General features: G+C 45.8%; 1 protein-coding gene across 6 annotated transcripts in view; it reads left to right on the forward strand.

The window, feature by feature from the left end:
• Positions 1 to 12683: 12683 nt before the first annotated feature.
• The window catches only part of YAP1 (Yes1 associated transcriptional regulator), a 113681-nt gene continuing 100111 nt past the window's right edge, over positions 12684 to 26253 (forward strand). For 2 of the 6 annotated variants that reach the window (XM_055304765.1, XM_055304762.1), the window contains exons 1-2: positions 12685 to 13352; positions 16080 to 16330. In XM_055304765.1, coding sequence (XP_055160740.1) covers positions 13035 to 13352; positions 16080 to 16330 — 569 coding nt within the window. In that variant the 5' untranslated portion in view covers positions 12685 to 13034. Of the gene's footprint in view, positions 13353 to 16079; positions 16331 to 26253 lie in introns of all 6 variants that reach the window. The other 4 variants (XM_055304764.1, XM_055304766.1, XM_055304760.1 and 1 more) reach the window with 3 other exon arrangements.

Genomic DNA, 26253 nt, shown 5'->3' on the forward strand with positions numbered 1-26253 from the left:
TTTGACTGGATAGAGAACAAGAGTTGGGAGCACAGGCTTGCCGGCTCTGGGCCCCAGAGAATATAGAGAACCTAACCTATGCTTGTACTCCCAAGAACTTATTTGCACACTTAGAATTATTGCTCACCTGGTCTATCTGTAATCATGTGATGTCTATCAGGAAGACGACCCGTGTTTCTGTGCCTCACCCCCACGTCTCCCCTGTGTAGTGCAGTGCCTGACCCTCAGTGTCTGTTGATTGAAGGAGAGAAGGTGGCCCTTGAAGCGTGACTGCAGGTGTGCAGAGGGGCGGGGGAAGTGGATAAGGAGAGTGGGGAGCATCCTCACATGAGGGTCAGCCACAGCCAGCCTGTGGTCCTGCTGTACACTGTTCTACTCTGGACGCAGCCATGCTACTGGGTCAGAACTGTCCCCAGGATGGCAGCACCTCCAGCAGCTGGTGCTAGAACTGCCTGCTGCTACCTGCGACCGGCAAAGGGATGGGGTTTCTCTGGAGTGAGAAACTGACAGTGGGGACTGGTGACAACAGAATCATTTTCTGGGACTTGAGAGCATTCTTCAGAAATTCTGAAAATTACTTAAGGGAAGAAGGTGGCAGGAGTATAATCTGGACAATTCTAAGGGGCCTCAGTCTGAAGACCAGAGAACTTGGGACACTGGGGTCCCAGGAGGGATGAATGACCTGGTGGCTCCAGGGATGACATGACTGCACTGGCTGGTGGGAGCTGAGGAGTTCTGTCCAGGAGTCCTGGGCACTAATGCAGGAGACAGGTTGATGGACCTGCTCACAGGGCTGTGACTACAAAGATGAGAAATGTAAATCTTTTTAGTAGGTGATGCGTAGCCATTATGGAAGACTTTGCGGCAGGGCATCATCAAAGTGGTGTTCTAGGAAGATTAGCCTGGCAGTGATGAATTGGGGTGAAGAAAGTCCAAAGTCTAGAGATCGAGTAGAAGATCATTGTACTTGTCAAAGCATAGAATCGGCCCATCTGCATGACAAGCAAGGGAAACCTTTCCGGGCATCACAAAGGATGTGACAGTGGAATGCGCACCAGAAAAAATCAAATATGGCCCCCAAAAGTCAGCAATGGGGTGAATTATGACATGTTGAGTATTTGAGGTACAAGGACTGGGAAGTGGGAGCTGTGGTAGGAAGCTGTGGTTGGGGAGGGGAACTCCCTCGTCCTGCTCATGCTTCCTGTTCCAGCCCCGTGTCAACCCACTGTGGTGGTTACAGCTCTTAGAATCTATGACGACTCTGACATGGGCTGCAGGCTTCTCCTTGGCCAGCAGACCAGCAAGGATTGTCCATGCTCCACCAGTGTTTGTGGATTGCCTGCTCTGTGCTAGACAGCAAATCAGATGACATTTGCACATTGGAGAGTCTGTGCTCTAGCGCCCGCAGCAGTGCCAGGTGCAGTGAGATGTGAAAAGAAACACCCAATTACTCTCCAGAAACCTGAAGTTTGGTCAGAGACCTGACACATCCACAGATTTTCATGTTTTTCAGTCTGATGAACTTGAATGGTATTATTTTCATTACTCTCACTTTTTGTATGAGGTAGAACATTATTTTGTGTATTTCCTCAACCATGTATATTGATGATTGTGGGGAACCCCACAGCTGGGAACCAGTGCCCTGCTGTCAGAGAAGATACAAACAATAGAACAAAGAATAACAGGGACACACGGGGTCTTCCAGTAAAATCTGCATTAATTGGCACAAAAGGCCACAGTGAGGCCACAGTTAGCGGTGTCCAACTGGCAGACCAGCAGCCACTGTATCTGACACCCTCAGTGTCCTGACCTGGCACAAAGTTTAAAGGTCACGGAGATAGGCAGGCCAAACTGGGTTTAATTAAGGTGGTTTGCTTTGGGTGCATTTTTTTATTTTATTTATTGATTATTTATTTTTTGGGTGCATTTTTTTAGAGTAAAAATATGTCACTTGGCCTTAGCCAGCACTAGGAATCTGAATTATTTTTCTTACCTTTTTTGTTACTAGAAAGGTGTGTGAGAGAAATGGTCAAGGGAAACCAGCTATGACAATATAAACTAACTTTTATTCAACCAAATTCTTGATCCAATATGTATTCTCAAAACATATTGTACAATGAAACAGTTATTCTGCCTAAATGTACCTCACACCTATAAGGTTAAACACACCAGTGAAGCTCCAAGGGAACCAGGAGAGGCTGGTCGATAATGAAAGGGAATTGAAGAACATTTTAAAAGAAATGACGGTCAGGTTACCCCGCAGGCTCAGCCTGTGGAGGCTGACTCTTAACCTCAGGGTTATGAGTTCCAGCCCCATGAAGAGAGGATTTAAAAATAAAATCTCTAAGAAAAATAATAAATGACAGTCCTGCAACTACTAAAGGGAACTAGAGGGTATTGTGTTCAGTGAAATAAGCCAGAGAAAGATGTAACATACAATATCACTTATTGTGGAATCTAACAAACAAACCAAAAAAAAAAAAACCAGAAGCGGGCTCATAAATGCAGAGAAGAAATTGGTGGTTTCCAGGAGTGGTGGGGGGACGGGTGGAACAGGTGTCGGATGGAGGGGTACAGACCTCCAGTTAGGAAACAAGGCCCGGGATGAGCAGTACCGCACAGGGGGCAGAGTGGTTTCTACTGTAACGGCGCTGCTCGGGGACAAATGGGACCATGGTGCTCTAGGGAGCGCCCAGAGACTAGACCAAACAGCCAATGTCTGCTGGATGCTAGGCATAGTTTGAGTCCTGGGGACACTATGAACAAAATGCAAAACCACGGTTTCTGAAAAACATACTCTACTGATAAAAATATAAAATACATAAAGTAATTATAAATTACGATTTTTCTAGGAAATAAATCAAAAAGTGCTTAGTCTGAGGGGTACCTGGCTGGCTCAGTCAGTGGAGCATGGGACTCTTGATTTTGGGATCACATGTTTGAGCCCCATGTGGGCATAGAGCTCACTTAAAAAATAAATTTTTTTGAAAAAAGAGTGCTTAGTCTGAGAAGACTCCTCTGAGGCGGTAACATTTGAACTGAGACATAAGCATATGAATGTTTTCAGGAATACAGCATGTGCACAGGGCCTGAGATGGAGATGAGTTTCGTGTTCCAGGAGCTGCCAGACGTCACAATGGCGCAAAGGAGGCACAAAGGAATGGCAGGAGTTGAAGTTGGGGAAATGGCTCACACACATCTTATAAGTCAATGAAATGAGTTCAGACCATAATGGTCGTGCAACAGGGAACCACTCAAAGGCTTTATTTTATTTTTTTAAGATTTTATTTATTTATGAAAGACAGAGAGAGAGAGAGAGAGGCAGAGACACAGGCAGAGGGAGGAGAAGCAGGCCTCATGCAGGAAGCCCAATGTGGAACTCGATCCCGGGACTCTGGGATCACACCCTGAGCCAAAGGCAGACGCTCAACCGCTGAGCCACCAAGGCGTCCTTCAAAGGCTTTAAAAGATGGAAAAAGCATTGTGGCTACCTTATAGTAGGTGGAGTGAGAAGATGAAGAAACTATCCCCATCTAGTGAGACAGGAGGGCAATTTGGGCACAGATGGCTTCTGTGAAGATGCAGCACGATGGGCTGAATTGTGTCCTCCCCAGAACTCATATGTTGAAGTACCTCAAAATGTGACTGCATTAGGAGAGGAGGCCTTAAAGAGGTAATTACAGGAAGATGAGGTCCTATTGGTGGACCTTTATCCAGTCTGACCGGTGTCCTGATAAGAGTAGGACAGAGACCCAGACAGAACCAGAGAGCTGCCATCTCCACGCTGAGGGAAACCTCAGGAGAAGCCAATGTTGCTGACACCTTGAGGTTGGACTTCTGACTTCCAGGGCTGTGGGAAAATTAATTTCAGTTATCACACTCTGTAATGCTTGGTCAGTTATCACACTCTGTAATGCTTGGTTACGGAAAGTGTGGGTGAGTAGTCTGCAGAGGGAAGTACATGTATTCCAGGTGGGTTTTAGGACCCGGAACCAACATTACTTAATGGATTGAGTTGAAGGCCGCAAATGCAGATTAGAGAAGTCAAGGATGATTCTCAGGTTCCAGGTTTTAGAACTTCCAGAACAAATCTCCTTAAAATGTTTATTATGAAATAAAAGGACAACAGTTGATTGAAGGTCTTGAAATCTGGAAAGAAAGATGGGAATTAAATGAAATGGTAAGGGGCTCAGTCATACAGACCACGACTCAATCTGGGGTCGTGAGTTCAAGCCTCATGTTGAGTGTGGAGTTTACTTTAAAATAAATAGGGCAGCCTGGGTGGCTCAGCGGTTTAGCGCTGCCTTCGGCCCAGGTTATTATACTGGAGTCCCGGGATCGAGTTCCATGTCGGGCTTCCTGCATGGGGCCTGCTTCTCCCTCTGCCTGTGCCTGTGCCTCTTCTCTGTGCCTCTTGTGAATAAATAAAATCTTTAAAAAACAAATAAATAAAGATATTACAAAAGAAAGAAAGAAAGAAAGAAAGAAAGAAAGAAAGAAAGAAAGAAAGAGAAAGAAAGAAAGAAAGAAAGAAAGAAAGAAAGAAAGAAAGAAAGAAAGAAAAATGGGATAAGTGGGGGCACCTGGCTGGCTCAGTCTGTAGATATGCAACTCGATCTCATGTTGTGAGTTCAAGCACACGTTGGGCAATGAGCTTACTTAAAAAAGAAAGAAAGAAAAAGGGTAACATACGTCCAAGTGAAAACAACATAAATCTAAGTCGTTGATATTATCATGGTTATTGTTAGCATGTGATACGTTAGAGTTTCGAGTGGGAGAGCACATAAGGGAAAGGGTGTAGATTCCAAACGATGGATAGGAGCAAGAAAGGCAGGCTGGGGCCTGGGAGAACAGCCTGGAACTGGCTGCGGGAATTGAGGTGTATGCTGAGTGGCATCTGACGTCTCCGGGAAGTCAAAGGACTGGAGATATTTCTGCAAAGTTACACACGCATATGCAATCAACAGCCAAAGCCAGAAAGATGTAACTAAACACCTGCCATGTTCTAGACGGGCAGCAGCCTCACCTGAAGTAATTGTCTTTAAAACCTTGGGGTTAAGATCCATGCCTAGCACAATGCTTTGTATAGGAACCTAATAAATGTCGTAGGTAGGATAAATCATCTACTGTATTTCTTTTTTTTTAATATTTTTTTGAATTTTTATTTATTTACGATAGGCACACAGTGAGAGAGAGAGGCAGAGACACAGGCAGAGGGAGAAGCAGGCTCCACGCACCGGGAGCCCGACGTGGGACTCGATCCCGGGTCTCCAGGATCGCGCCCTGGGCCAAAGGCAGGCGCCAAACCGCTGCGCCACCCAGGGATCCCTTCATCTACTGTATTTCTTAAAAAAGGTAGTAGTACGGTGGGATATGTCTGGACCAGGAAATGGAAAGTCTAGCTCCGTCCCTGAAGAGCTATATGCTTTGGCCCAGTGCTGCCCAACAGAACTTTCTGCAATACGGGGAATGTTCCAGATGTGTGCCATGTCAGCCCAAAGCTACTCGCCACATGTGCACCTATGAGTGCTGGAAGCAAGGCTAGTGTGCTTGAGGAACTGTGTGTTCCAGGGATTAAGTGGTTGGGGCCTCCATATGGGACGGTGCAGGTCTCTCATGACATCAGATTCTTGTGTAGAAGAGGAGACCTGGTTGGGCTAAGCCATCTCTGGCTTTTAGTTCAAAATGCTGCTACTCCAGTTCAACACAACAAATTCGTGCACACATTTTAAGAGTTCAGACTTTGACTTCCGAAAACAAAATATTTTTAAAGAATGTTAAGGGCAGCCCCGGTGGCACAGTGGTTTAGCGCTGCCTGCGGCCCAGGGTGTGATCCTGGGGACCCGGATCGAGTCCCACATCAGGCTCCTTGCATGGAGCCTGCTTCTCCCTCTGCCTGTGTCTCTGCCTCTCTCTGTGCGTGTCTCTCATGAATAAATAAATAAAATATTTTTTAAAAAATAAAGAATGTTAAATTTTACACTTTTAGGGACGCCTGGGTGACTCAGTGGTGGAGTGTCTGCCTTCAGCTCAGGTTGTGATCCCAGGGTCCTGGGATCTAGTCTCACATTGGGCTCCCTGTGTGGAGCCTGCTTCTCCCTCTGCCTATGTCTCTGCCTCTCTCTGTGTGTCTCTCATGAATAAATAAATAAAATCTTAAAAAACAAATGTTTACACTTTTACACCTAAAGTACATAAATATGTAAATTATACAAAATAAGTATGTAAATAATGATCTTCACATATATTGATGATGTATAGATGATGTTTTGGACAGTGTAGCACATTTACCATATTGTGACATTACCTGGAGAGGACACAGGAGCCTGTCTGATGGTGAACAAGTTGATGAGAAAGACAAGACACCGAGTAAAGGTTGAGGAACTGGGATTGTTTAGGAAAAAAGACAGAAGGAAGACTCACAAATTGTATTCAAGTGTACAAACAGCTATTAGAGATGGTGTCCAGATGTTCTCCATTTACCAAAATACTAGAAACTCCATGTAGATGGTGACTTAGATATGGAGGCACTTTCAGAGAGTTTGCATATCAAATTCTCAAAAGAAATTTAGTTTTTAATAGTTTTTAAAACATTTCTTGTGCTACCTATCATGCTGAAAATATGCATAGTCGAAACAATAGCCATGGAATGTTAAAACTATAAGCAAATTGGAATCATCACTTAATGGATCTTTTAAGATAGGACTAAAAAAATAAGATAGGTTTAATTATCAGCTTTCAGGTAAGATTCAAGACATCACTTTTTTGAGATCCTTTACAACATGATTTTTTCCAATTATCAAATGCATATTATATGCTAGATATTGATATTTATAGAAAAAATAATAAGATGAAGGGGATACTTATCTCTAAAATGATGAAGACATTTACTTGCATATTTGCAAAGCATACTTATTACTTATAGAATAAAAACAGAATGTAGAGTATAATATAGTGGTCCTCGAATATTAGCATGAATGAGAACCTTGTTAGGTCTCATTAGAGGGCTTGTTAAAACCGATTGCTGGGTCCCCCTCCAGAGTCTCAGTAGGTCTGGTTTATGTCTTGAGGATTTACATGTCTTAACAAACTTTCAGTGATGCTGATGCTGCTGGTTTGGGGACCACACCTTGAGAACCATCGATAGGGAGTATAATATACTTAGTATTGTTAGAAGTCATCTTTCCATTTTTAGCATAACTTAGTAAAGTGTAGTAAATGATGAGCTCCGGTAGCTCCTCCACTCAAGCTGGGATGTGGACAATGCAGGCTCTGGAAAGGCTCTCCAGGGCCTCTGGGACATATCCCTCTGGGGTCTGCCCTGAGCTTGGAGGGCTTTGGATTCCAAAATTCTTCATGCCCAGCTCCCAGGACTAACTTTAATTTCTCCCATGTGGATAAATTCAGCTAGGTTGTAGAATAAAAGAAATCTGATTTAAATGACTTTTCTTACATAGGCTCCACATGCCTGGTGTGGGACTCGAACTCAGAACCCTGACATAAGAAGTCACCTGCTTCATGCCTGAGCCTGCCAGGTGCCCCTAATCCTGGGATTCTTAATCCTCTTGATGCCATAATAAAAACTCATTCATACTTGTTATTTTGTGTACTCCTCATTAGCATCCTGTGAAATAGGCATTAATATGCCAATTCCTGCCCGGCCTGGCATGTCACTGGCTCTGCAAGATGGGCACAACCGTGTCCTTGGAGCTGCATCTGCTCCATGCCAGGTATAGTGGCAGCACCGGCAGAATCGGCAGTGAGACCCAGAGATAGAAGAGAAGCCCAAGCTCTGAGCACACAGGGTTGTTTTTCCTTAACAACCCTCCTTTGGAATGAGAGAATCTGTGTCTTCACGTTTTCAATCTGACTTCCCAGTGATCAACCCAGCTTTGTCCTTAACATTGTTTTTTAGATTTTATTTATCTGAGACAGAAAGCACACACAAATGGGGTGGGGGGAAGCAAAGGGGCAAGCTGATGCCCTACTGAGTGCAGACCCTGACGTGGGGTTGGATCCCAGGACCCCAAGGTCATGACCTGAGCTGAAGGCGGGTGCCTCACTGAGCAGCTCAGGTTAACGTTCAACATTGAGACCGTATCGCCCTAAACCACCGATTGGCCAACTTTCCTGTAATGACAGGGTTCCCACAGCCCTTCATCATTCTGCGAGCACACATTTGTCAAGAACCCTTCTGAACTGCCTGAAATTAAACACAATATTTCCGGTGGAGAGTGGGAGCTCTGGAATCAGAAATGTAGATTCAGTCGCAGATCCCCTGATGAGCAGTACAACTTTGGGCAAGTTATTTAACTTCTCTCTGCATGTTTCTTCATCTACAAGAGGTTTTTTATTTAATTTTTAATTGAAAGGGGTATTGTAAGGATTAAATGAGAAACCCCATGTAAAGCACTGAGCACAGTGACTGGCATATTGTTAACTGTTACTTTGATTTCACCAAGAACATCTGAAAATCCAGGCCATTCATCAGCATTCACTACGTGTTGTGAAGGCAGAGGATGGAGAGACATCTAAACGGCCGACGGACAGTGTTCAGAAAAGAGATCACGATGGCACGTTAGTTGCTTGAGACTTGAAGCCACAGCTCTACTCTGGGGCTCAGGGATCCCTCTGTGTGTCTATCAGCTCCCTCTTTCCTGTGTTTGTTGAGCACCTATGGTTAAGCGTTGCTGGCTAGAGGTGCAGAGGTAGGAGATGCTGGTGCAGAGGCCCCCAGAGAGGCTGGGCACATAGACACATGAGGACCAGCCATGGTCAGTGCCGTGATGGAGGCAGCATGCCTGGAAGCCAGCCTCTCTGCCTGGAAGGTAGAGGCCAGCAAGAAGCAGAGAGCCAAGGGAGACCAGGGAAAAGCAGGAGGAAGGGGATCCAGGCAGCAGGAGGAATGTCCTGGGTGGCCAAAGGGCAAGAAGGGAACTACAAGTGGTCCAGGGTGCTGGCAGGTGGAGTAGGGTGGGTGAGTGGTGAGACAGAGCCAGGGATGGAAGCAATGACTGCAGGCCTCAGGCCCATGTGCCCCACTAGTGGTCTGTGTGACCCATGAGGGTACTGCACAGTGACCACATGGACATGCTGCTGAGCTCACTGCAACGTCAGAATGGACAACAGAAGTGGAACATTATCCTGAAGCTTGGCAAATGGTGAGGGGAAGTGAGGTGGAAGCGCAGCCAGGCCACGGGAGGACCACAATGCCACTTGCCAGGTGCTGGATTCAAGGTCATGGCTGTGGACAGATGGGATAAGTGCATGGCCGGAGTGAAGGAGGTGGGGGTGTCAAAGGGCAAAGGATCGAAAGGGGAAGAAGTAAAGAACTGGCTTGTGGGCTGCTCTTCCAAACCACGAGCCTGGGGAGGGACGTGCTTGTGAGGTGGCCACCTGTCTCTGTGGGTTCAGAGCAAGATGTTTGGGCCTTTTGTGCACGGTGGCATTCCTATGTCAGAAGATGTGACCTTCTGGAGTAGGGGACAGTGAATCCACATGAGGACAGTGTTAACACCTGCAATAGCTGGTTGGCTCACAGGAACGAGAAGCCTACTGTGTGGTGCCTGCTTGGCTTAGTGGGTAGAACGAGGGGCTCTTGGTCCTGGGGTCATGAGTCTGAGCCCCGCATTGGATGTAGAGGTTACTTAAACATAAAATCTTTAAACAAAAAAGAGAGACACTGACTGTGGATACAAGGAAACACGATCAGAAACCATAAATATGGAGTGGCACCGATCCTCCCACGGGCAAGATTCCCTGTCCTCCCTAGGAACATGGGCGTAGCCTAGTTCCAGGGGCAGGGAAAGGGTTGGACACTTCCTCTTTCTAAGCCGTTAGTCTAGCCAGGCATGGTGAATACCAAGAGAAAGTGACAAAAACAGGGTACGTTTCCAATGTTTACATTTAGCAAATACTTTTAACGCAGTGATTACAGTCCAATATAACTGTACCCACAGGTATACCAGATGATTACAGAGCTTACCTTAAATATTGATTCCTAATGCACTAACGCAGATAGTGTCGCTGGGTAATAGGACAAAGTTTAGAGTTGTACAAAGAATGCCTCGTTGCAATCGTGAAGGTACACCTCTGGGATGATGGTATAACCTCACTTGCACAAAACGTCAAATCTTCGATTGAAACTTTTAATGAATGTGGGGCCTGGTCCTCTGTAAGCCTTAGGTATTGGGATGGAAAAGACAGACAACCCAATTCATCCAGTTTTACAGATGCAGTTGGAGGAAATACACAAGGCATGGTATTGTAGGCAGAGAGGACGATGACAGGTTGAAGCAGTGAGTTATGATTTTTTTTTAAAGATTTTATTTATCTAAGAGAGAGCATAAGTGCACATGAGCAGGGAGAGAGAGAGAGAGAGAGAGAATCCCATGCAGACTCCCCGCTGAGCGTGGAACAGGTGGGGCTGGACATTGCATTGCAACCCTGAGATCAGGACCTAAGCTGAAACCAAGAGTCAGTTGCTCAACCGAGTGCACCACCTGGGCACCCGGAGTCATGAATTCTAAGCCGAACTAGAAAGAAGTAGAAACAAAGGGAGTGATAGGCTGGTGGAAAAGTGAGAGATGAATGCCTGGTGAGGTGTGAGTAAGGAAACCAGGGAGCCAAGTGGCCACTAGGAGAGTAGCCCAGCAGAGACTGGATGTGATGAGGGTGGACACAGGAGCTGGTGGCTCAGGTGAGAGGAGGCCCCGTCACAGCGGAGTGCGGGGTGCACGTCGTTGTGTCAGTGGCGCTGAGAACACCGTCCACAGAGACACTGAAATAAGGGTGTTTGTAAGGAGAAGACTTGTGTCTCAAGGGGTCTTAAAGCGGCCACTGCTCCAGAAGCAGGGATGGGGAGAGAGGCAACAAAGTGTTGAGTACATGTTCTATCTTCTACTGACCTGTGGCCGAAATTGTATAAGTAAGAAACAGTAAAGTACAAAATCTTGGGCGCTGCTATAGACATGCTTGTAGGACATGGAATCATCCAGTCTTCCAGTCCACTCAGAAAACTAATTTTATTCTGCATTGAATAACAGATGTAACAATACTGAACAAAGCAAGGTCTGCTGTACCCTCAGCCCTGGAATGACAGCATTCCTCGTTCCTCGCAGTAAGATTCCACTCAAGTCCTGGGCTTTCCAGCACTTTGGTTCTTAAAAAGTTTTTTTTTTTTTTTTCCCCAGTTGACATTTTTAATGCACACTTTTGGCCTGGCGGCTTTGTGTGTATGGACAATTGGACAAGAGAGGAAGGGACTGCCAGGAGGGTCTCCCAGGGGGTTTCTGCAAAGGAGAGGCTGTGTCACAACATGTGGTGGTCACAGACATGTATGCAGAACTCACTGTGAGCTCACAGCTGGGCTGAGTGCCCACGGGCTCACAGAAGGCCTCAACACATAAAGCAGGTGTTATTACCCCAACCTCAACATGAAAGAAATTAAAGAACAGCAAATCGGTAACATGCCCAACGTCTCACAACCAGTAAATGGTGGAGCTGGGACCTGAACTCACATTTCTGTAGTTCCAGACCCTACAAGTTTGTGGCTACATGGCCGTGACATTTGGGGCACGGGCTGCAGAGAAGCCCAGGTGGCAGTCAGGGCCTCAGGGACCACAGAGCCTTCCGGAGGACAGTGGGGTGCAGGGCAGCGGGTTCCAGTCCTGCCTTAGCACTGGAGAGCCGGCAGCCTGTCCTGCAGGCCCTGCCTTGCCCTCCACATCGGCCCAGACCCCTGCTCCGAACCGTCCTGGGCCAGTCCTGGCTGGAGGAACAGATTATCGTCTTGCTCAGGAAACTTCTTCTTGCTCAACCCTTATACATCTGCTTCCCTTGCATTGCAGGCAAATTCTTTAAAAAGCTTGATTTCTGGAGCATGGGCTAAGCTGCAGGCCTCACAGTCTGAGCAACTTTGCACAACTGGGAGGTTGACTGAACTTGCTGCACCGTATAGACGGACCAGCCACATGTCTCCGGAACCACACATCAAGAAAGCTACTTTTTAGAAAATATCGGAATGCACGCATTTAAGAGCAAATTTCCAGGAGCACCTGTGGTGGGGGGTCCTGGGGTGGAACCATGAGTGGGGCTCCCTGCTTCTCCCTCTGACCCTTTCCCCCAAGCTCGCTCGCGCTCGCACTCTCTTTCAAATAAAACCTTAAAAAATAAAAACCTCATTGCGTAGCTCCCGCGTGATTTGGGCCCCTAAGCACGGGTCGAGGAGCACAGCCACGCGGGGGGGGGGGGGGAGGCAGGCAGGGTCTCCGCGTTCAGCAGGGATTCCTTCCAGCAGCGGGGGAGCTCAGACTGTGACGAACTCCAGTGCAAAACAAAACAAAACCAAAGTTAAAGAGTTTTGCAAGCCGCCAGTTTTCCTCGTAGGGAGTCCCGGGGCGGCGAGGGCAGAGCTCGAGGTCCCCTTCCCCTCCCCCGCCGGGACGCAGGGGGTACAGAGCGGTGCTCTGCCGCCCCCACACCGCACCTGGACCCCCCCCACGGTGGCTGCGCGCGCCGGCGGCCGGGTCACGTGCGGCGGGGGGCGGGGCGGGGCGGGGCGGGGCGGGCGTGGAGAGCGCAGGAATGCGGCGGCCCGCGGGGGAGCGCAGCCGGGGCGGGCGGGCGCGCGGAGGCAGGAAGGGCCGCGAGGGGGCGGGGCCGGCGCGCGGCTCGGGCGGGCGCTTCTCTCAACTTTAGTTTTGGCGTCGGCGGCGAGTTTGCGTCTCAGTCGGGCGCCGCCGCCGCTGCCGCCGCCGCCGCCGCCGCTGCCGGGGGAGAGAAAGGGAGGAAGGAAGGAAGTCCCGGAGGAAGCCGGGCAGCGGGGGAGGGAGCGGCCGCCCCGCCGCCCCGCGACCGTCGGGGAGCGCAGGGGCCGCGGAGCCGCCGGGGGCCGCGGGGCGGGCGGGCGGGCGGGCGGGGGCGGCTCTCGCACACTCACTCGCAGGCTCCCTCGCGCTCGCTCGCACCCCCCCAGGCGGCCGAGCCCCCGAGCCCCCGAGCCCCGCAGCCCCGCAGCCCCGCAGCCCGGCGCTATGGACCCCGGGCCCCCGCCGCCCGCCGCCCCGCCTCAGGCCCAGGGCCCGCCGTCCGCGCCGCCTCCCCCGGGCCAGGCCCCGCCGTCCGCTCCCGGGCCCCCCGCGCCTCCGGGGTCGCAGGCGGCGCCGCAGGCCCCCCCCGCCGGCCACCAGATCGTGCACGTCCGGGGGGACTCGGAGACTGACCTGGAGGCGCTCTTCAACGCCGTCATGAACCCCAAAACGGCCAACGTGCCGCAGACGGTGCCCATGCGGCTGCGGAAGCTGCCCGACTCCTTCTTCAAGCCGCCGGAGCCCAAGGCACACTCCCGCCAGGTACCGCCGTCGGGGGGCCGGGGGTCGGGGAGGCCGCGGCGGGGCGGGGGCGGGGGAGGGGGAGGGGGAGGGCGAGCCGGGGGGAGGGCGGCGCCGCCCCGAGTCCCGGGCCCAGATTGTTTTCCCTCAGAGTTGGCGGCGCGGCCGCGGCCTGGGGGGCGCACTGGCCCAGCTCCTTTCTTCTTTCTTTCTTCCTGGGGCCCCGGGACGACGGCGGGAGGTGGAGGTGGAGGTGGAGGTGGAGGTGGAGGTGGGGGAGGGGAGCGCGGGCGGGGGCGGGGCGGGGCGGGGGCGGCCGCCGTGGGCTCGCACAATGTGCGCGCGTCCGCGCCCCGCACCTCGGCCCGGCGCCGCCGCGGGGAGGGGGAGGGGAGGGGAGGGGGAGCGGAGGGGTGGGGGTGGGGCGGCCGGCGGCCGCGTGGGGCCGAGGCGGCCGCGGGGTGTCCGGGCGTCTCTGGGGTCGGGGTCGTTCCCTGCGGTACCGCGCGGACGAGGGCGGGGGCGGGGGGGGCCGCCGCGCTGTCTCCGCTCGCGTCCCCGCCCGGCTCCCCAGGGCGCGCAGCCGCCTCCCGCGGGCGGCGTCCAGGCTTTCCTGGAAGGCGCTGCGGGGTCCGCGTCGGGCGGCCGGGGCCCGGGGGAGGGGCGGGCAGGGGGAGGGGGGCCTGGGGGGCCCCTGTAGGGGTGCCGGGGGGAGGGCGTCCGGCGCGGGCCGCGGGCCCTGGTGGGCTGGGAGCTCGGGCCGGAACAGAGCAGTGGCCCGGGGTGGCCCCGAGGACCGTGCGTTCCCGCCCCGGGGTCGCCGTCCGCGGCCGTCGGTGTGCTCCGAGCCGCCGGCCGCTGCGTGCGGTCTTTGGAAGGAACTTGCTTTGCGCTGAACTCGAGCGCAGGAACTTTGCCCGAAAGTTCATCGGTTTTCCAAACACCGCGGTGCGGTCTGTCCAGTCAGGCCGCAGCTCCAGCGGGAGCGGCGATCGCCCCCTTACCGTGCCCTCCTGTCGTGTGCCCCCTGCTGCGGGGACCAGGGCTGCGGGGAGTCCCCGGGCCTGCGGGCGGAGGGGTGCGTGGGGGGGGCAGGGGGGAGTCCCGCAGTCTAAGTGGGAGAACCTGCCGAAGGAGCGGGGGTGGGGGGGTGGGGGCACCTCCTGAGGGGGGCCATGAGGGCAGGGGAGCCCTGGGCCTCCCGCAGTCCAGTCGGTTGGGGTCAGTGACCCTCGCTGCACCTGACACGGAGCAGCTAGGCCGCTCGTCACTTGCTGTGATTGGAAACCACACAGCACACGTAGGAGAGTCTGTATCTCATTTTGTGGCATCTATAAGCCAAGAAACAACCGCCTCTGTAAAGTCACAAAAAAATTCTTCTAGTAACTACCTTGAGAAGTTGTGTCCAGTAGTTTATGGGTTTACGCTCTATTCATAGTCTGTGGCTTCGTTTCTGATAAGTTTCTTGACTCAGGGTTGTGCATTTGTAAGTTTGATTTGATTCCTGCTGATTTCCTAATTCAAATTTATTGTTTGGAAACTCAGCAGTGTGGCTGACTTTCAGGCACACATGCTTCCGCTGATGGCATCAGCCATTCTCTCCTTCCCCATATCGACCTTGGAAATTCTTATTTTAGCAATCAGACCCCAATTCTAATGAGAAACCTAAATAGCTGCTGGATTATGGCTAGGACGGATGTGGGGCATATACGCTCTTGTCTACAAACTATTAGATATGAGTTCCTTTATCTTACACATAACAAAACGGATTGCTTTGTTAGCCACTCTGGACTGGAACTGAGACCTTTGGGGTCTGGATGCAGACTTTTTTCTTTCATTACAGTTGTAAATGTGTGTGAATATTCTTGTTGGAATATTCTTGTTGAACTGGGCAGGTTTTTTATCATCTGTGGAGGAATGCATACTTGGGTTTTCATTAGGTGTCTTTTAAGAACATTTGATTTGAATCTGTCACACACATTAAGAGTTGTGTAGTCTGTGTGATGGCTTTGTTGATGGCATTTGTCCGTGGTGAGAAAAAATGGCAGTTGTCATGTGTTTGGGGGGCTTGGCGGGGAAAGAGACGTTATGTACTAAAGACCTCGTTGAGAAAAGAGAACCCACGGTTACTTTATTCCTTGGGTATCACTATTCCTGGAGTTGTGTGATACCCAGGACATTTTAGAACTCAGAAGAACATCCACATTGCCTTGGTCTTTCAGAAATTAGGTTTAGGGATGCGTGGTTGGCTCAGTGGTTGAGTGTCTGCCTTTGGCTCAGGGTGTGATCCTGGAGACCCTGGATCAAGTCCCACATCGGGCTCTCTGCATGAAACCTGCTTCTCCCTCTGCCTGTGTCTCTGCCTCTCTCTGTGTCTCTCATGAATAAATAAATAAAATAAATAAAAAAAGAAATTAAGTTTTAAAATCCAGTGTACTGTAAGAATGTTCCATGTTCCATTCATTTTCTACTGTTTCCCTCTAAAATATATGGAAAGTGCACCTAATGTGTACCAGATAGAAAGTAACTTAGATGGACTGCTGATCTATAAAGTTACAAATGTTTGTGAAACTTAAAAACACATAAACCATTTAAAAACACGCATCTATAAACCTGTATTCCTCTGTAGATTTTAAATTTTGCCTTTGGTACTTAGATATTTGGTTTCAATGAAACCCTGTCAAAGAAATTTAAAGGGACCCTCTTGAAAAATAACTTAAGAAATTTTTGTTTGAATATCCCTAATAGGCCAGCACTGATGCAGGCACTGCGGGAGCCCTGACCCCACAGCATGTTCGAGCTCATTCCTCTCCAGCTTCCCTGCAGCTGGGAGCCGTGTCCCCGGGGACCCTGACACCCACTGGAGTCAGCTCCGGCCCCGCAGCTGCACCCAGTGCTCAGCACCTCCGCCAGTCCTCCTTTGAGATACCTGACGATGTACCTCTGCCTGCCGGCTGGGAGATGGCCAAGACCTCCTCTGGTCAGAGATACTTCTTGAAGTAAGTGACGGTCACAGTGAGAGGTCGTTTTCTAAAGAAAACAAATTTTGGAAAACACAGTAAGGTGGTATCAGGATATAAAATGTCATTTGTTTTTTTATGTTTCATGTTTATGCCAAGGTTATGTTACATATATACACATAATATATGCTTATGTACGCAAGCAGAACTGTTTTTTTTTTTGTTTTGTTTTTTGTTTTTCAGTTTAATATGACCTAATTATCTTTTTCAGCCTGGGTAATATTTTGAAAGCTTGATTGATTCTTGGTTCAGAGTCCTTTAATAATCTTTTGTGGCAATTTGGATATTCTCATTTTGACTTTGTTCCAAGTCTATTAATTAGCTTAGTTTACAGCTGAAAAGAATACTATGAAAATTTTCAATTTGTGGGAATTAAAGGCAGGCATAGTCTTAGGAAACATGTATGGTGCAACTTACATCTTTTTAAATGAATGTTTTATTTGTAGAGAAGAATGACAAAAATAAGTAGGCCTTCTTTTGGGAGTCAGATTTTACAGTATCTGGGGTTGTCAGATGACAAACCTGTTAGCTACAGCTTGGCATGATTGGTTATTTTCCTCCCCAAAATATAAAGAGAAGTACAAGTTTTCACGTTTATACAATTGCTCTGTAGCAAACTTTGTTCAAGGTTCCAGGTCCTCAAAACAGAATTGTCTTCTGGGAAAACAGAAACAAGGCCATTGTGTTACTTATTTTTATGAGCCTTTTTTGTCTTTAACAAAATGGTAAATTTTCATAAACCCTGAAAAGATCAAAATAGTATTTTATTACTTCTCAGTTTGAATTTGTAGGTAAGACCTAAGTATTTTTATCTCGCTTCTTTGGATTTAAGTATATGCAAAACTTTTTTTTAAGTAATTATAGACTGAAGGTGATGTTTTTAAGAAGTTGCTTATTTCTTGCTGTTTAATCAGATTAACAAAGTGAAAAACAGTCCAAGTTTTGATTGAGATCTGTCTTGACAATCTACTCCTAAGGCAAATGTAACATTTACTTATTAGATTAGGTAATACAATTATTAATACTGTTGTTTTACTGTGGGTATTTTTTATCATTTGTCTTCCAGGGTAGCTTGTTTGTGATGTAGGGTAGGGTTTTCAGACAGGCTTGGTTAGGAGCAGAGCTGAGAAAAAAGTTTGGTCTTGAAAAGTTTCTATGTGTTTTGCCCCCTCTCCTGTAAGATTTTTCTGGTGTCCTGCTGTCCATTTCATAGGGTCAGGTTTCAGGCAGAACAATAAAGAGCCTGAGCTGGGAAGTATGCAGGAGTCTGGCAGACTCATCTGTGTGAGTGGGATCCTCTGTTGCAAGCAGACATCTAGAGTTGGTGAGGGAGCTAGCTGCTGCCGGGGAGGGATGCATCCTGAGGGGAAGGAACAGAGACAGACTGGGTCCTTGGGAGGAAGAAGAAAGGCTGTCCTTTCCTGAACCTCTTCCTGCTGGGTCACATGCTGACCTGGGCAGATTTTAAATGCTCAATGGCCTGCTCACCTCCTTTCTTTGTCGATGCTGGAGCTAAACGTACTAGGTTGCAGGGCCGAGTTTGTGCCCTTGGCCTTCTGTATCTATAATAGTTGCTCCAGGGAACTCCCACCTATGTTTTCATTATTTTGAATGATCTTGTTATTTTCACCTGAAATAAACATTTTGTATGTCTATTTTAAAAAGTTTCCAGTGGTTTTTCCTTTAAGAAGAAATGTTTCTTTATGGTATTGTTAAAGGTGGGTTAATGAAGGGTCTGCATGTCTACACCACACCACCCTGAATATACCAGTTGAATGGGTTTGTAGGGAATGATAGGGGATATTATGTAGCCATGTGAACAGCGGTTATAGGGAGTGCAGAGAAGCTCACCTGCAAGAGAAAAAGGAGAGAAAACATGGTTCTTAACAAATGAAAAATTAAAAAAAAAAAAAGATTTAAAAAACCAGAAACAAAACAGAATGATTGTTCTTCAAGATTTTTGATGGACTCCTAGAGAAGTAAAATAATTTTCTCATATCAAACCTTTCAGAAATGCAAGGATTTTTCCTGAGAGGCAAAATCATGGATTAGTCAGTGCTTGTCAGGAATTCTAGACAGGGCCCCTAAGCATTGGCTTGTGGAAGATGAGTACTGTGGGCTTATAAAATTTTTTATTCTCTATCAGCTTTATGAACAATGTGTAATTTGGAGAAGTTACAAAAAGTTCCAGTGTAGTTGTTAGCTACTTTCCTGATGTTATGGGTTGTATAAATTGCTATAAACAACTTTTGTATGTTGCACAGATAAATGGCTTATGATCACTGTCCTGACTGTGGGTCAGAGATGATGGTAAATAAACCTTCTTTTGGAGCCAAGTTGCTATTGTCCAAATTCATTTTTACCCTGGTTGTGCTGTTTTCAAGTCAGGCTGTGTTTGGGACCTATATTTGCATTCTTGTGTCTGAAGAGGAAGTTGCCATCAAGATGTAGAATGCAGATTTAAACTAGGTTCTTTTTTTTTAATTTTCTAATGTATATGCAAAGCTTTTTAGTTCTTTTTTTTAATACTTATTTATGAGAGAGAGAGAGAGAGAGAGAGAGGGAGATGCAGAGACACAGGCGGAGAGAGAAGCAGGCTCCATGCAGGGTGCCTGATGCAGGACTCGATCCCGGGACTCCAGGATCACACCCTGGGCCAAAGGGAGGCGCTAAACCGCTGAGCCACCCAGGGATCCCCATCTTTTAATTTTTTTAAATTATTTTTATATACATCTCTTTAGATAATTATTGGAAGTAACTTTTAAGTTATAAAGTATGTAGTATATTGAGGTTTATACTTGGCATGAAGAAGTCTGACTGAATGGTCCAAACATGTAAGGTGATGTCATTTGATTGAAAACTTAGGAATATTGATTTTGGAAACTAATTGTTGCCTTGTGACTACGGATGAATGACTTTTTGGAGTCAGTTGGCGCATCTTCTGGTTTCAATGCAGTATAACTACTGAAGGATTATAGACAGGTAATCACTGCTATTTCTGGAGCCCTTTTCAGTGAGATCTGGAGTAAAGACGTTTCCTTAGCCTCCTGGCAGGTGCTAAGATGAAAGTACCGCAGTAGCTACATTTATCACCAACACATATTTGAGCTCTGGTGTGATTGTAGAGTTATTGAGAAAAGCACAGTCTGTATGTTGTTTGTAATATTTGTGCTAGTGAGTTTACCATTTTAAAACCGATTTCTTCAACATTGTGTGTTGAGCTTTTAAAAGAATTCTTCGCTGATTACTATGAGAATTATTGCCTTCTTCAGCCGTCTTATAGTTTTCCTGCAGGAAATAGTTCTTCAAGTAGGTGGTCAGCAACTTCCTATTTCTTTATAAGCTGCTGAACAACTTCCTGAATTAGTATTCTATAATATTTCTGGTTACAGGGAGTGTGTTTACTTCTCAGGTTTTATTTTATTGAATCTGGTACCTTGTAACTGGTAATGGTAATAGTTACAAAGAACTTTTTGTATATCATGTACCATGTAGAATTACTATTTTGTTTAAGAAATATGATTCATTGATCTTAAAAGTTTGTAAATTTGCATTGTTGTAATAAATGTTTTTCTAATTTTTAAAGATGAGTGTTTCATTTCTGTTGTCATTTTCTGAATACTTGGCCACTGTGCTTTTAGTTCTTGAAGAGTGAAGGTTTCTTGTGGCTGTGATTTGATTAAAAGTTAAATTGAGTTTCTTGGTCCACAGTTTAAAAAGGTATTTTTCCAGAGATTTTCAACATTGCACAGCATAACTTAGCTGGTATTTCAACATTAGATGAACTTGCCTTGCCAGATGTTACTGATCACTGTGACTGGTTTGCTTTTCTATTTTATTTCAGAAGTGAATGTTCTGCCTTAATTAACACTACCTCAAAAATATGTTGATTAAAGATCATTAAATCATTTCTTACTATAATTTGATGTATGCTTCTCCCAAACATTTGCCCAGTAAAATACTAAAAACACAGCATATGTTACCATCATAGAGATTAGATGTTTTGAAGAAGGAACAGCTTCATAAAGAATAAGGCTGTCTGTTTTCTGATTTCTTGACAGGACAACTATAACCCAAATGATTTCTCATTGAAAATGAAAAGCTTGTAATATTGCCATTAAATGTTGATTAAGCTGTAAAAAGAAAAAATGTTCAAATTGCACTCAGAAAATGTTTACTTGTCTGAAGGGCAGGCTGGTGTGTGCCTGTTTGTCTTGCAGTGGAGGCCAGGTGGAGAGGGAAGATGAGGGTTCATCGCCCCCCCAAGTGCTTGCCTCTGTGCACTGGGTGGGTGGTCTGAGGAGAAATGGCCACAGAGCTACGTGATTTAGGCAGAAAAACTGGAGTCATTGTTAGTACAGGGGCAGAAGAAAAACCCTTTGGAGGTAGCGGATGTGACAAGAGTAAATGGAACATAGAGATTAACTTATTTCTTGAGGAGAATAATGAGCGATTTTAGTGTGAGCTAAGATAGTTAACAGACTAGCTGTGAAATATAGCAAACTCTGAATTGGCTGCAAGGCGGTAGGCTCATTTTCTGTAAAAAATAACATTCAAAAAATATTCTTCCCTAAAAGCCTTGTGCTATTAAGAAAAAAGCTAGGTAGCCTTTGAATAGTTGAAACTTAGGAAAACATGTTTTTGAAATCCTGAAATCAGTCCTCATTAGTAATGTAATGAGTTTTACTTGATAGAAAAATCATGTAAATTAGCGTGCAAAAATAGTATTGCTAGCGTGAATCTGAATTGCCTTTTACCTTAAGGATTTGAGGGAGAGGCACACTCTCAGCCAAACATTCTAGTTGTCAAAATACGTGCTGAAGTTTAGGCTCAGGGCAAATCAAAGTGAAGTCATTTTAAAGATTAGTTGTTAAGATTTAAGATCATTCATACTTAATTTGCCCCCTGCAGTAATAGCATAATATAGCTATTAATTGTGACCTGAAAGTCTAATAAGAATTGAGTAGCATTGGTTAGGGGAGGTCTTCAGGAGCTGGTAGTTCTCTAGCTGTAGTGACTGAGTGATGCAGTTCTTACAGAGAGGACCTATCAGAACTGCAGGCCACAAAAGGGACATTGCTGTTTGTATGAAGAACTGTTTCATGGTTCTGGCTGCTCAAGTGCTACAGCACCAAGTTTCCTGGGAACACGTTCTGCTATGAGGGAAGCACTTCTGTTTGCAAACTGCTTGACATCTTCTAAAAGCAAACAGAAAGGGGTCCCTGGATGGCCCAGCGGTTTAGTGTCTGTCTTTGGCCCAGGGCCTGATCCTGGAGTCCCGGGGTCGGATCCCACATCCGGCTCCCTGCATGGAGCCTGCTTCTCCCTCTGCCTGTGTCTCTGCCTCTCTCTCTCTGTGTGTCTCTCATGAATAAATAAATAAATTAAATAATTTTTAAAAAATAAATTAAAAAAAGCAAACAAGTTTAATCTAAATCACAATGGTCCTTTTTTTTCTTCTTTCCTTTTAATATTTTAGACAAGAAAAAGTGGTCAGTTGTATCCTCATTTGGCTCTTAGCACCCAAAGAATCAAAACCTTTACTATATCAATTGATAAGATGTTGTTTCTCTGAACAATATGGAAAATGAACAGAATAAGGCAAATAAGGGGATCTATTAAAATACTGCTGTTTCCTTCCAGCAGGTATTTTCAGAGCTTTATCTGTGGTTAGGGCGGTTACTTTTCTCTCTTCTTCACGGGTAGGGCTAGTCACTAGACTTACCAGATTCTTCAGCGGGGTCCTATTTGGGAGTGGGAGGGTACATTTTGTTAAAAGCTCTTTTCTTCCTCTGGCAGTTGCTTACTTAACTTAATATGAGGAGGGTTTTTGTTTGTTTTTAAGGTAAGGTATTTATTTGACCAAGAAGTACATTTAGCGAGATGTGCTTTTTTGGTGTAGACTATTTGGTTTGGGGTTTAGAGTAATGATGGCTTTACTCAGAGTGCTACTATGTACTTTCACAAAATTGAATGTGGACCAGAAAGTTGTTTGAAATTCTTCCCACATACCTTGATGTGCCTGTAACATGGGGTGAATGTGGGTTTGTTTTGTTTTTTTTTTTACATTCATAAAACTTTGCTCTCTCTTCTTCCTCCTCCTTGTATCAGATTTTGTGAATTTTGTGAGATTTTTAAAAAAGATTTTATTTATTTATTTGACTCAGCCCACGCATGCGTGCATAAGCAGGGAAGGGACAGAGGGAGAAGTAGGCACCCCATGAACAGAGAGCCCCACTAGGGACTCAATCCCAAGACCCCGGGATCATGACCTGAGCTGCAGGCAGATGCCCAACTGACTGAGCCCCCCAGATTCCCTAGATTTTGTGGGTTTTTAGTAAGGATTTTAAGTAACCTGTTCATTAGAACTGGAAAATTGAGGAAGGGAGAGAGTGGAGGCAGGAGCACAGAGATTCTGCTAAAGAGGGTTTAATGATTCTTGTTTTCATAGCCTCACATATATATATATATGTATTCTGATACTTAATTTTAAGAGGAATAACTTACATAGAGTTAGAAAGTCCCTTAGTTCTGTGAGATTCGTAAAGAAACAAGACACTTTGGGCCCACTTTCCTTCATCTTGGGCTTGCGTTCTCCAGAGGCAAACACGTGGAACTCCTTTGAGACCTCCCTCCCCACAAATTTTTTTTTTAAGATTTTATTTATTTGTTCATGAAAGAGAAAGAGAGGCAGAGACGTGGGCAGAGGCAGAAGTGGCCTCCCCACAAAGAGCCCGATGTGGGACTCAGTCCCAGGACCCTGGGATCAAGACCTGAGCCAAAGGCAGATAGTCAACCGCTGAGCCACCCACGCATCCCTCCCTCCCCACCTACTTAACTCCGTATTGATAAACTGCTGCAGTGCTGTTTCTTAAATTTTCTGCACTTTGTAAAATCCTTTTTTCCTTAATCCTTGCAGCATAATTTCTATAATTGTTTTGTTAAGTACTTTTCCAGTGTTGAGGCTCTTCCAGGCTTGCCTGAAACTGAGCTGTGTAATGTATATGACTTTCCGAACAGCTTTGGTATTTTCTAGGAATTGTTAATTGTCTTGTTTTTCATTAGTATTTTTTTTTCCATTGGTATTTCTGTTGGTGTTTTGCCCCCTTGGAAACCACCCTGAATCCTTTGTAGTCGTGCTCTGAATTAGACTGGTTGCTTTAGCGCTGTCCTGCTGGGACCCCCCTTGTTCTTGTTCTTGTTCTTGTCCTGGCATGTCGTTGCATCACTCTTCTCTGTTGGGAACTCTATTGACTATTTTTCTTGGTTTGCTCACTTGCTCAATTCCTGAAGGAGATGGCTCATCCTTCAGGAATTTACTGAGAGAAGGGGTGTGTAGTAGGTAACTGCATTGAAAGCCTCTATGTCTGAAAATATTTTTGTCTATTGACATTTGATGAGCAGGTAGGTTATAGAATTCAAGGCTAAGGTTATTTACCTGTGGAGTTTGGAAGGCAGTGCTCCATTTTCTTTTAGCTTCCAGTTTTCTCATTGAACACTTAAACCCATTTTGCCTTCTTTGGGCATTTTAGTATTTTTTTATCTTTATCTTTGGGGGAGGGGTCCTTAAATTTCACGAAATGCCTTGGTGTCTGACCTTTTTGTTACTTCATCGTAAAGATTTTGTGGCTTGGAAAGTGAGGTGCCCATAACAAGTCTGTGGTATAGTGACCCATCTTGTCCTTTGGTCTGCGAAAGATTTCTTCTATTTGTTCTTGGATAATTTCTTCCAGTCTGTTCTGTTTTCTTCTGGAATTCCTGCTCAGCAGAATAACTTTATCTTCTCTTTTTCTTCACTTATCTTTTTTGTTATGCCTTTTGGAAGATTCTTTTAATTTAAGCTCTTAATTTTTTTTTTCCCAAAAAGCTCTTCATCATTCTTAATTTCCAGGTACTCTTTTTCTGAGCTCATTATTCCTTTGTTCTTTTTAATAATATGTCTTTCTTTCTTTTTTTTTTTTTTTTTTTTTGCCATTCTTATTTCATGGATATAGTGATAGACTGTCTCTCAGAGGATGTTATAGTGGGTGTGGTTTTTTTTTTTTTTCTGAGTATGGTTGACATAATGGGTGGTTGTTTTTATTTTTTATTTTTTTATTTTTTATTTTTTAAGATTTTATGTCTTTATTTGAGAGAGAGAACTTGTGCCCAAGCAGGGGGAAAGGTGCAGGGAGAAGCAGACTCCCTACTGAGCAGGGAGCCCAATGTGGGGCTCTGGCCCAGGATCCTGAGATCATGGCCTGAGCCGAAACCAAGAGTCAGACGCTCAACTGACCAAGCCATTCAGGTGCCCTTACAGTAAAATGCTTTTACTAGACAATGATGAACTCAGTTACATTTGTCCTCTTTAGTGACAGTTTTGCTAGTTTAAGTCTTCATGTGTTAGATTTTCCTAGAGGGAGAACCGCATACTTTGACAACAGGGTAGCTGGCATTGGGCATTGTATGCATTTTGTTCAGAAGGCTCAGATTCTGAAATAAAGTCCAGGGACAGAAGCATGGGAGACCTATTCCTATTCCCGTACTTGACCATGGAGATATTCCTGTTTGTACGTCATTTTCAAGTTCTTTGTCTGGTAAACATGACTGTAAGGTGAAATAGCCTTACGACATTATTTTGTGTCTTCTGTGTGGTTTGCATCAGTGTAGTTGGTATTAGGATAATGAAAATATTTGTGCATATCCAAATTGATGAAGTATTATTGGTGTACTTATGTAGGTTAACTCCCAGGGATATATAACTTGGTTTTATTTTAGTTTTCGTAGTTGCTTTCCCTGGCAAGTGCTCGTTGTTTAGGAGGCTATTGCAAATGTCATAAAATAACACAGAATACTTTCTACCTGTGATGCAACCATGGAGAGATAAGTAGTTAGAATTTCATGAAAACTGGGTTTAGTTTTAAATGGATTCATCAATAGTAGTAACAGATGTGTTAAACTCTTCCATCACTGATGTCATTGAATTTCTCCAGATCGACTTTTTCAGGAACCTCTTTCTCATTAGATAAAAAGCAGTTATATATGGAAATCTGTGGAAGAAGAGGAAGAAAACCTTTTAAAAAACCCACATAAAATCACAGTGATCAATATAAAACCGGACCAAAGCACTCTGGTCATGAGAGAACAGTGTGAAATGTAACAAAAAAGTAAATAATTCTGGATTGTAAAAGGTATTAAAGGGATCCCTGGGTGGCGCAGCGGTTTGGCGCCTGCCTTTGGCCCAGGGCGCGATCCTGAAGACCCGGGATCGAATCCCACATCGGGCTCCCGGGGCATGGAGCCTGCTTCTCCCTCTGCCTGTGTCTCTGCCTCTCTCTCTCTCTCTCTCTCTCTCTCTGACCATCATAAATAAATAAAAATTTAAAAAAAATTAAAAAAATATTAAAATGTATGGTGCAGAAGAATGGAACAGAATCAATATATCTTAGTTAAATATGTAGAGTAAGGAAGTATATTAAAAGTAGCCAAATGCTAAGGTTAGAAATGAGCTAAATAAATGGAGATTTCTGAGCCCTGCCTGGAACTAATCCTTACCACTTATGGGGGTTACAGTTAAAATGTACTGAACCCTCCTGCATAACTTCTTTTTTTTTTTTTCCTAAAAAAAAAAAAAAAAGCCCTGTGGGGGAGATTTGGCCAAAATACAGATGTTTCTGTTTTTCTCTACACATGTTCAGACTGATACAGGTTATGTTTCTGAAATTGTGTACTTTGGATGGGCTCCAGATGATGTAATAGGATCACTTTTAACCCCTCCCAGCTGGAGGGTGTGACTGGTATAAATCTCTTACGGTTGACAGTGGACAGTGATAAGTAAAATTAAGATCATTGTCCTCTCTTTGAAGACGAAGCGTGCCCTTTGTGCACCTGTGTATGAGTTTCCAGTTAATGTCCATCACGCT

Source organism: Nyctereutes procyonoides, unplaced genomic scaffold, assembly GCF_905146905.1.
Source record: "Nyctereutes procyonoides isolate TBG_1078 unplaced genomic scaffold, NYPRO_anot_genome, whole genome shotgun sequence".
NCBI classification, from domain to species: Eukaryota; Metazoa; Chordata; class Mammalia; order Carnivora; family Canidae; genus Nyctereutes; species Nyctereutes procyonoides.